The sequence below is a fragment of the Equus caballus genome, chromosome 7 (genome assembly GCF_041296265.1).
Source record: "Equus caballus isolate H_3958 breed thoroughbred chromosome 7, TB-T2T, whole genome shotgun sequence".
In the NCBI taxonomy this organism is placed as follows: domain Eukaryota; kingdom Metazoa; phylum Chordata; class Mammalia; order Perissodactyla; family Equidae; genus Equus; species Equus caballus.
Genome location: NC_091690.1, coordinates 79,406,252 through 79,417,894, shown reverse-complemented (window position 1 = coordinate 79,417,894; position 11,643 = coordinate 79,406,252). Strand labels below are relative to the sequence as shown.

Sequence of the window (11,643 nt, the reverse complement as noted above, 5' to 3'; positions counted from 1 at the left end):
TCCCTTCCCATAGTCATTAGAAGATCAGAACTGTGGAGGTGCCATCCCAAAAGGCACACTGGCTTTGGGGGTCAAACTTGGATTCTCTCATTTCCCAGTTGGGTGACCTTGGGAAAGTGAATTAACACTTCTGAGTCTTGGATCGTGTATAAAATAGGAAAAATAGCATTTACCTCATGGCGCTGTAGTGAGGATTAAATAAGATAATGATCACAAACAACTTAGCCTAGTGTTTGCTAGGTAGTAAGTGCTCAATAAATGGTACTACTACTGCTGCTCTCATCTACTCCTTCTTCCCTTATAGATAATGAGCTAGTCCTCTGAGCAACAAATCAGACTAAGAAAGGGGGTGAGAACTGACCCCCAGCCAGTCAACCCCCTCCCCGTGTGGTAGCCCAATCTTGTCCCTCCTTCATCTCTCAGGGTTATGCAATGGGCTTGTCCTTTCCCACTGAGGCCCGAGTTAATCTCTGAACAACTCCAAGTAAGCAAATGAGCACAGGCCCTGCTGTTGGCTCCTCCACCAAACAGGCCTTGCATTCAGTTTTAGGACACACTGACGGAGCACCCACTCTCCATCGGCCCCTGTGCTCACTGCTTTCTTACATCAAACCTCAATCCTCATAGGAAACTACGGGAGGAAGCAACATCCCTGCATGTCACCGGGGAGAAAACAGGAGTGGTGCAGGACTCAAGTCCAAGTCACAGACCCTTTCAGTGCCCAGGCCAGGATGCAAACCCGCCTGCTCCAAAGCCAGGGCTCCACTCACCCTACCCCTTCTGCATCTGAGTTCAGAGCTCAGATGACAGCCACTCTTATAGGGCTTGGGCTCCCTGAGCCCACCTCGAGGGTTTCTGAATAAAGTTTCCCTGACATTCCCCAAAATGGGACAGAAATGACCACGTAAAGAAAAAAAAGATGGCAAGGGGTGAGGTTTCCTTACTCCAAAGTTCCCTGTGAGCCACTGCCTCTCTGCCCTGGTTTCCACCCACAAAGGCAAGAGCGCCAAGCCCAGCTGTGCCAAATTGCTTGCTGAGACTCGTAGGCAAGCAGCAGCTTTTCATAGCTCACTCTGGGCCTCAGTGCCCATGGGCTGACGATTAATGGCGTCAGTGGCTTCTGAGGTGCTTGGCCTTGGGACTCTCAATCCAAATGCCTTTCATTTCTACAAGGGCCAGACTATTCTTGGAAGATATTCTCGTAAACTTTCTTGCACCTTCCACACCCATTTCTCCCTTTCTTTGCAGACAGGGTGAGAGCTGGTCTCTGTTAGGAGCCTGGATGCCTGATGCTCATCCGCAGTGGATGCCAGTGATGAAGGCCTACGGAGGCGGAGCACAGAGCATGGCATGATGAGGTCTCTCTTCTCCCAGGCCTGCCTCTGGGTGAGGTCATCTATTTAAAATTCTACAGGCCAAGTGGCAAGGCCCAACCTTGTGTGTGCCAATTTCCACAGAATAGGCCAGAAATGACAGGTGTTCCGTTATCCTTAGAGTGGGAGCTGTCCCCATAGCTGGGAAGTCCACCACAGCCCAGAGGCTCTCTACCTGACCATGAGGGCAATGTGTGCTACTGCCAAGGCCACTGAGGCTAGGGCTGGGTGGCAAGAGATCTGAGACAAAGACATGCAGACTGGTGTCAGGCAGAGGTGGGCACTCTGGCTGCTGGGCCTCATTAAACCCAGGGACCACAACCCACTGTCGCTGCACCAGAAGATCAGCCACCTTTAGGGACCCAGAAGCTTTACACAGAAAACTAAAGAACTTTCAAACAGTACAGGTTTTTACTGCAGGGAATCAGGATGAGGTGGGGGAAAAAAATCATGAGTTTTAGAATGACACAGATCCAGATCTGAATCTCACCAGGGCCACTCTGAGCCTCAGTTTCCTTACCAGTAAAATGAGGATAATAAACCAATAAGCCTTGCTAGGTAGTTTTATGCATCAAATGGGAAGATGTGTGCAAAGGGGTTGATACACTCTGGCACATAGGAGGTGCTCCACACCTGGTGGTTATTAAATAACCCGCCGTATCTCGAAGATCTACATGCCAAGGCAAAGAGCTTAGGTGATTTAAAAAGAAAAGAGTTGTTTGCTTTTATAGGAGAAGGTGTATGCTAAACTTCAGGGGTTTCACCAAGACAGGACTCGCTTGAGTGGAGCACTCTGATAGAATGTTCTGAGCTATGTGAGGAAAACACTGCTCCTAATGGTGACTGTGAAGCATAGAATGTATAAGGGTACAGGTAAACAAAAACGGGGCTGTGGATAAATGTGTTTGGATTGCCTACGATTGGTGCTGACTAGCTGTAAGACCTTGGGAAAGTTACTTAACTGCTCTGTGCCTCAGTTTCCTCATCTGTAAAATGGTTAAGAAAATTATTTTATATTTATGTAATATTATATAGATATAAACATCATGTTCAGAATTTTCTTTTAGTAGTGTGATTTAAAACTGTATATAAATTATCAACACTGGAAATTAAGAGAGAGAGAGGGAGAGAGAGAGACTGACCACCCCCCCCCCCAATGAAATGCCTGGAAGGAAATATTAATAGTGGTAGCTCCTGGGTGGTATATGAGTGATTTTTATTCCTTTAATATTTTTATGGTTTAAAAATTCTCTATAATGAGTATTAACTTTTTATGATTATAAAAACAATAACTTGCAGAAAAAATAAAACTAAAAGTACAAACTAGAAGTTAATAAAACTCCAATAAGAAGTATGTTTAAAAACTCTAAGAAGCGAAAATGAGGGGCTGGCCCCGTGGCTGAGCGGTTAAGTTCGCGCGCTCCGCTGCAGGCAGCCCAGTGTTTCGTTGGTTCGGATCCTGGGCGCGGACATGGCACTGCTCATCGAGCCACACTGAGGCAGCGTCCCACATGCCACAGCTAGAAGGACCCACAACAAAAAAATATACAACTATGTACCGGGGAGCTTTGGGGAGAAAAAGGAAAAAATAAAATCTTTAAAAAAAAATAAAAAATAAAAAACTCTAAGAAGCGAAAATGAAAATGCCTACAGGGGCCACCAGGTAGCACCCATGGGTGGCGCTGCAGAGACCTTAGTGAAATGGCAGGTGTGCACCCCACCCAGAGGCAGCCCTGCCCAGGCTCCCTCAAGCTGAAATGCTGCTCCAGGATTGTTAGAGCTTCCTTCCCCACCCTACTTCCCCCGACCCCACCCCACCCCCCAGGGCAGCCTAACTCTATTTTAATGTGAAATTCTCTGAAGCTTAAGTGACAGCTAATTTGACACTTTTAAATACAATGTTCTGGCCAAAACAATAATTGTGTGGGCTGAATCATCTCATCTATTAGAGGAAATGAAGAAAGAAACAAAGGAGGGAGGGAAGATATTTATTGCACAAAAGAATTTATCGCTGGCATCCTTTAAATAGCAAGCTCCCCAGTTCCACAGAAAACATGATTTGGTTAAAAAATATTCAAAATATATATCATTTTTTAGAAATACATTCATTGCTAAAAATAAAGCATGCGTATTTTTAAAAATGGATTATTAGGGGGACTGCTAAATGTAAAATGATGCAGCCAATATAACACTGGCATTCTTCTGCCTTAGGACTCAGCACTCACTCACAGAGCCCCTTCTTGGCCCAACATGGGCCTGGTGGTGCCACGGGACACAGCAAGAGGAAAGAGACTCAGTTACTTCAGCAGCACATAATCTCACAGGCTTTCCCCATGAGAAGAGCCCTCCTGGATCAAATCTGTCTGCTGCACCATCTGCCCACTGTTGCGAGTGCACGCAGTAGGGTCAATTTGCAATTCTCAAGCTTAGGCTACTGCAAACCCAGAGCTTGATCACAGACTCTCCCCAATGGACATCAACACCGCTCCGTAAACAACAGAACAGATTTTTACCTTAGTGGCCTTCAGCTTCCACTCATACTGATTCCGTTCATTTTCCAACTCTTCCACCTTGATTTTGAGGTGCCTGAGCTCTTGCAGTAACTCCTAGAGGGATGAGAGAGAAAAACGAAGTTCTGATGGTTAAAGAGCAGCACATTCCCTGGATCTACAGCCCTGGTTAAGCTCATGCACAGAAGATGCCAGAGGCGGGAGCAACCACATCACGCTCCACAATGCAGCACAAATCTTGAAACATGGTTCTCATTTCAGGAAAAGCTGTGTGGCCGTTAAAGAACAAAGCCAGGGAGTTTCAGACATAAGAAAGAGAAAACTTTTTCTTATTTTTAGAACCTGTTCTGCCCACCCATCTCTGACATCTACCTCCTCTGCAGGGTGTGCCCAAATCATGCACATATGTGTAGGGGGCAGGACAGACAAGACTTGGGATCTGGAGGAACAGAGATGCTAAAGGAGGCAGTTTCTTACAAAGCAGCAGAAGAGGCTAGTTGGGAGCATCTCTCTGTGCTGGGGGTCAAGGAACCTAAAGAGGGTCCATGATCCTGGAAAGCTTCACAGAGGAAGTGACAGCCAGCAGGAAAGAAAGAAAACAGGAAGGGAAGAAATGCCAAGTATCAAATGCAGAGGCCAGTCTGGGAGTTCCATTCAGGGGAGGGGGTTGGTTTGAAGTAAGGAGGGAGGGAGCAGGCATCCAGGGAGACGGCAGAGGCAGGGGCCAAAGGGAATAGGCTGTCGGGCTGGAGCAGAGGATGAATGGCATGTGGTGGGATATGCGGCTGGGAGGAAGAGGGGCCCTACTGAAAAGGCTTTTAGAGGAGAACATCAGGAGTTCTGCTGCCATTCTTTGGACGGTAGGGAGCACTGAAGGTTGCTGAGTTGGGAAGTGATATTTAAACAACTTGCCCAGGGTGAAGCTGGAATTCAGGCCCATTTCTTCTGACTCCAGGGCCCCTGCTTTCTAAACTACCCCTTCAGTAAAGACAAAACCACTAAGCACCCTTGTCCCAAACCAAGATTCCTTTAACGGACAATTGGTCTTGCTAACTGGTTCCTACCAGAAAAGAATTAGCATAAAAGTGATTAGTTCCATAGACTTTCTGAACTCTAGACTCATATAACAAACTCCCTACTTAAGATCTCCACGTGGATGGCACATAGGCATCTCACAACTGTCATGGCCAGTGCAACTCTTAATTCCCCCTCTTAGACATCCCTGTTCCACTAAGTGGCATCTCCATCCGCCTCATCACCTGTGCCAGAAACCTGGGATCCACCGCTGACATCTCCTTCTCTTTCCCCTACATACACAATTCATCCCCAAGCCTTGTTAATTCTACCTCCAAGGAAATAACTTGAATCTCCATTTCTCTCCAACTCTACCACCACTTCTCTGATCTAGCAGTTAGTGTTGATAGCCTGAATGGTCTCTTCATTGGATGCTCCTTTATCGTCTTGCCCTTCTTGAATCCACTGACCACCACAGCATCCAGGGGACAATACAATTAAAACACAGATCTGATCCCAGCACTTCCCTGCTCCTCAAAGCTCATAAACTTGAACTCAGGACCAACACAGCCTGGGCTGACTCAGGCCCTGCCTGCCTCTTGTCTTTTTTTTTTTGAGGAAGATTAGCCCTGAGCTAACTGCTGCCAATCCTCCTCTTTTTGCTGAGGAAGCCTGGCCCTGAGCTAACGTCCATGCCCATCTTCCTCTACTTTATATGTGGGATGCCTACCACAGCATGGCATGCCGAGCGGTGCCATGTCCGCACCCGGGATCCGAACTAGTGAACCCCGGGCCGCGAGAAGCGGAACATGCGCACATAACCGCTATGCCACCAGGCCGGCCCCAGTGCCTGCCTCTTGTATTACTATCTCTCCCTGGTTATGCTCGAACCACACCGGATACTTTTTAGGCCCTTACAATTGCCACTCCCTCTGTCTGGAACCGTCTGCAGGTTTATTCCTGCCCATCCTTCAGGCCTCCCCTGAGCAAAGCTATCCCCACCTCCACATTCCATCAAGCTCCCCTGCTATACTCTCTCGTGGCATCCTGTATATCTTCTACATCATTTGCAATTAAACGTTAACTAGTATGACTGCCAGTGGCTAGTTCTCCTCCTATATTGTAAATTCCGTGAGGAGTTTTGCTAACTCCAAGTCCGTTTTGCTAACTTCTAGCTAGTAGGTCTGCATTATTTCTTGATGAATGCACACATGAAATTCAGGTCATCATTTAACATGCCTGGAGTCTTTGCATTCTGAGACAATCCATCAGGAAGTTACGCTGCTTACAACTGAATTTTGTAAGGTGATATATTAATATTTTCTTACAGCTGAGGTCAGTATTTGTTGATGCCCTTTTAAAAAAATGTCTTCTAGGGGCTGGCCCCGTGGCCGAGTAGTTAAGTTCGGGTGCTCCGCTGCAGGCGGCCCAGTGTTTCGTTGGTTCGAATCCTGGGCGCGGACATGGCACTGCTCATCAAACCACGCTGAGGCAGCATCCCACATGCCACAACTAGAAGGACCCACAACAAAGAATATAGAACTATGTACCAGGGAGCTTTGGGGAGAAAAAATAAAATCTTTAAAAAAAAAAAAATGTCTTCTAAGCTAAGGTTATTGCATCCAAGATCCGCAGCATTAGACTCTAAGGCCTGTTGTGACCTGCAGCAGATCCAAGGTCACTTTCTGAGAACATTTCTGGCCCTGCCTAAGGGAGCGCCAGGTCTGCTGAGGGCAGGACCGGAAATGTGCAGGTTATTGCCCAAGGGGCTGCCACTATGGGGACACAGAGCCTGATGATCTCCAGGGTCTTGTGACCTCTTTGGCACGTTCTCCTCCTAAGCTGTTTGTTGTCCATCATCAGCTCTAAAAACTGGTGTAAATTTTCACTTTTAGCAGTCTTTCTAGGTTACCCCACTCAACATGGGGCACACTCCAGCACCCTCTCAGGAGTTTCCTATCCAAATCTACACTTATATCTTGACTCTCACTTATTCCCCTTATCCTTTAACGTAGACAGAAATTTTCCCCACTGAGCCCCTCCCCTAATGCCTAAGTCTGGGTAGAGATCTTCAACATGTTCTATAGTTGAGTTTGGATCGTGGTAACTTCCGACAGAACCAAGGCAGACCCTCTGCAGTGCTCATGGCTACCATGACATTGACCTTCCCTTGGGCTTCTAAGTCCTGTTCGATGGCGGGCCTTGGAGGCGCAGGCTCATGTCTGTGTAGCTACCATCACCAGGCCTCAACCAGGTCACACAGGACCCAGTCACACCAGTGTGAGGGGACAAGTCCAGAATCCTAGTCAGATATAGCCCACAAGGCCCAGAGGTCATGAAATCCCTCTAGCATGTTTATGTAGGGGAATTTTTCATGGAAATTCAGAAGATGACTTAATTGTCACAGCAAATGGAAACTTGTGTTCTATTTTCTCACCAGAAATAAACCTCTTTAAAAATAAATTTGAAAGAATTCTTTCATGATGCTATTTTTTTCTTTAAAAAAAAAATCACGTGACATGAAACTTCATTTAATCTCCCAGCTCAGGGAGAAGAATCAGTGTCTGAATTGTACATAGGATGGGGAATTCTGAGGCTTCCTTTTGTATAAATGCCCATCACTCAGGGCACCTGACAACCTCACTCCCAGCCCAGAGTGAGATGAGAGCTGCCGCCTATCCGAGTGTTGGCCTCATTTGCTCAGACTTGGCTCGTGAGGGTCAGAGAGCTCAGCTCACGTCCTGAGAGGGTGAGTCCCAAGCTGTGCCCAGAGGTAACAACAGATCCATGTTAAGCCACGGCACTCTGTTCTGGTTAGGAGAAACCCCAGCCCCTCCACCAGTTAAATGCCCCACACACATGCTCTGATATACTTAAGTGTGGCTCCTACAGGTGACCCCTCCCCACAGGCATTGTCCTGGCTGCAGGGCTGGGGCTCGGCCGCACCATCACCAGCCACCACCTCCTCAGGGTTGTCCCTACTGAGTAAGAAGCGCTCTTGAATCTGCCTGTGGATGTCCAGCTGCAGCCTACACATCTGCTCCTGCAGCTCACTGATCACATTCAGAACCGACTGTAGGAAGGAGAGAAAGGAGAAAAAAAGCATTCAGGGTCAGTCAGCTCTCCGACACAGAACTCCTTAGGAGAGTAGCATGGAGGGGAGGAAGTGTGCAGAGAATGAGCGACAGGTGGCACCCTACAGTCACTGTCCATGACCACCTGGTTTCTTCACAGGAAACAAAAGCCATGGCATTTTTCCTGAGGCCTGCCCCATCCATAGGCCTGTCTTGTAGTTTGAACAAACCCCCAGCAGCTCCTTTATGCCATCCTGGGGGATCGTCCCTCATGTCAATCTCTGAGGCATGGAGTCTAGCAATAGCAGAGATGGGTGCACAGATGGACACATCCCCTCTACACATACGCCCATGCTACACATGCCAACTCCACCCTAAACATGTCAACATCCACACACAGGTGACATACACCACGCTCATGCATGCTAATATATCCCCAACCCCAAACTCTCCCTCACACCCTATAACAAACCTGACTCCTTCACTTCCCCCTCCAAACCTGACTTCTTTGTAGCCTCAAGAACATTTTGACCTTTTATGGCAACTTTGAAAAATAACTGCAACTCTTGGAATTCATACTTCCTCAATTCTGAGTTCCTTTCACTAGCAGCTCTACTGGGCTTTCCTTTGTCTACTCCATAGACACTTAGTGTCCCTCTGCAGAGACCCAATGGCTTTCACTGGTGAGTGAGGAGAGACACACAAATAACCACAACAAGGTGGAAGTGCTACAGCCAAGAATACCACAGTGCTCTCAGGGAGCAGTGAGTGACATTCTGCCTGGGTCAAGAGGAAGGGAGGGGGTGAGTCTAAGTGATGTCAAGTAGGCACATTCTAGACCCCCTGCCTGGGTGTGGGAATAAAGGAGATGAAGAGTCATGGGCCTGGGTAACAGGGTACATGATGGTGCTACTCATGGCAGCAAGGAACCTCAGAGGCTGGGGAAGACCATGGGCAGCCTGTGCGGCAGTGATATGACTTTAAGGGGGCAGTTGGCAATAGAGCAGAACAGAGCCATGGCTGGGTGGGGTGGCAGCCAATTAAACTCTTTAGCCCCTCCCTGCCCACCTTTACTGATACTCTAAGCTCTGCATCTCAGACTGAGAGGTCTGCCCACTGGTACCATGGGAACCACCCAGGCATGCTAGAAAGAGGTTTCTACCCCCAATAGTGACAGTGCTGTCTAAAAGAAGAAAAGGTCCTACCCCATGTCTTGATGTTTTGTGAACCTCCTTTTCCAATGTAGAAGGGAAATTGAGAGTCTGCATGGCAGCTTGGGGCTAAAAGGGCACTGGGATAAGGCCCGCATGCCAGTCTGCTCTCCTTTCTGGTGACACCATTCAGAGTGGGATAGCCGCTATGCAGTCATTGCTGTCATTAGCAGGTCCCTGGCCTTTCAGCCACTCTCCCCTTGAGCTGGCTCACATGAGTTAGCCCACAGACAGCCCCAGGTTGTCTTCCCCCAGGGTCATCTGCTAACAAGGTATTTCTCTACTGAGACCAGAGGATTGGTTTGAGAAATCAAGGTGATTCTTGTGAGCCTGAGTAAGTGCCCTGGACCTCAGATCTTCACCCAGCTGCACTGCTCCTGGTCCTGAACCCTGATGGGACACTGACCAATGGACTGGGACCATACCGGTCCTCTGGGTTCTCACCAGCAGTCCCAGTACAGACCCTGGGCTCTGACTTGGCCTTTGCTGTGTCCCTCTGGATTGTGAATCCCTGGCTGGCTTAGCTCAGATGCTGACAAGGGTAAAGGGTTCCTGCCTGACTGGCCCCAGGCACTAGGAGTCACAGCCTAGCTCTATCTCTGCTGCTCCTGGCTTGGCCATCACTGGGGGATGCCACATGAGAAAAAGACCAACTACATTTAGTTTGTTCATGCTTTTTCTTCTGAGAAGACTCAAAGTCTTTTAGTGCTTTAATTGTTTAGCAAGTAGGTCCCTAGGAATACTGACGAGGACTGAGAAGCTGGAGAAGAAGGAATTAAAGAGGGAGGAGAGAGCTGGAATCAGCAGCCTCAGGTGGAGGGATCAGCTAAGCACAGAAGTGAAAGCAAATTGCGGTCCAGGTAGGTTTCTAGATGAGAAACAGGAAGTTGAGGGAGATCCTCCCTAATGGGCTTGATCTTCTATGTAAGGGAAGAGACAAGGTTGCCTGGGAAAATGACACACCAGTGAGGCAAAAGCAGGTACAGATTTAGAATAGTGACTGTGAGCCATGACTGACGGTAAGACATGAAAAGAGGAAAGTTAGGGTGGAGAAAAGCAATATGAAGGGGAGGGGAGGATGCAGCCTAGGCTGGAAGTCAATTAGAACAAAGGTAATTTTTTTTTTTACATCTAACCTTCCAACCAAGAACCTGGGGCAAAAGGATGGTGGGTTAATCAAGGATGGAGTCAAAAGCAATTCCTCAAGGTAACAACTGACCATCATCTCCCCAAAGAGGGAGACGGCCTGTTAGAGGCATCTAAGCTATAATGGGCGACAGCATGATACAGGGAAAAGCGCATAGGCTTCAGACTCGTCCAGCTGCTGGGTTTCATTCCAGTCCTTCAATTTTTCGTATGTGACCTTGGACAAATTATGAAACTTTTTCAAAACTTGATTTTCAAATTAGTAGAATGAGGGTCTCACTACCTCACAGGGTTCTTGGGAGGATTAAATCAAGCGAGACTCAGGTAAAGCCCCTGGTGGGGTGCCTGGCACACAGGAGGCATCCCATAATGTGAGTTCACTTTCCTGCACTGCTTCTCCTTTTGCCATCAAGTGTTTGCTTCATAAGAAATAAAAGAAAGTGGAAGAACCACAGAAAACATCTGAAGCTCACGGGGCACAGTTAAGGCCTATGTGACGTTGATCACTGACAACAAAAGCCCAGCCCCTCCGCACAGCCCTGGCATGCTCTTATTGGTTGCTCTTTTCCTGAATCCCTAGTCTCTCCAACCCCACTGGCCCTGCCTGTCTTCAGGCCTGCTCTTCTCTCCTACGTAAGTTTCTAGAACTTCACTGCCCTCTCCCTTCTCTTGTTCCCTCCATCCTTAAACCTCTCAAATGAAGAGTCTAGACCTGCCATCCCTGATTTTCACCACCTCGTTCCCTGCCCTCGATCTCCAGGAAGAAAGCTCTGTCTCCACCATACGAGGGTACCATTCCTCCTCTGTGCCCCGCCCCTGGCCAAATCACAGGTAAGTTCTCTGTCCTCAAACTGCTTGGCTCCTTCTTGAAGTGTTTCATTCCTCACCTTCAGCAATTTTGCACTATTCAGGTTCTTCTGATGGCTCTTTCACTCTTTCTAATATCCTATGTATCACTCCAGTCTGTGTAGGTTTCTATCCATTCCAATGTCAACTGATCCATATAGTTTTTATTTGGCTTCCTGTTATCACAACGTCAAGGCCTTCTATATCAGCATCCAAATTAGGGACTAACTATGCTAAACAGGCAGGAGGGCTAAGAGCAGATTACTGCTGCCTTCTACAAAAAAATCTTCCTAGAGTTAGTCCTTAGGAACTATTCTTTATCATTTAGGTACCGATATACCCATTTTAGCATTCATCCTATATTCCTCCATCTTATCCACAAGACTATCCAAGCAACATTTTTACAATGCCTCGCTAAAGTGCAGGTTTACCAGTCTACCATGACGAGACGTATTCCTGGCCAAACCAA

At 47.6% G+C, this 11,643-nt stretch overlaps 1 protein-coding gene across 50 annotated transcripts in view; it reads right to left on the bottom strand.

Annotated features, from left to right (window-relative positions):
- The window catches only part of PPFIBP2 (PPFIA binding protein 2), a 146,191-nt gene that overhangs the window by 40,068 nt on the left and 94,480 nt on the right, over window positions 1-11,643 (bottom strand). For 26 of the 50 annotated variants that reach the window (XM_070274635.1, XM_070274639.1, XM_005612126.4 and 23 more), the window contains one exon: window positions 3,887-3,979. In XM_070274635.1, the coding sequence (XP_070130736.1) occupies window positions 3,887-3,979 (93 nt within the window). Of the gene's footprint in view, window positions 1-3,886; window positions 3,980-7,787; window positions 7,971-11,643 lie in introns of all 50 variants that reach the window. The other 24 variants (XR_011441096.1, XR_011441097.1, XR_011441094.1 and 21 more) reach the window with 1 other exon arrangement.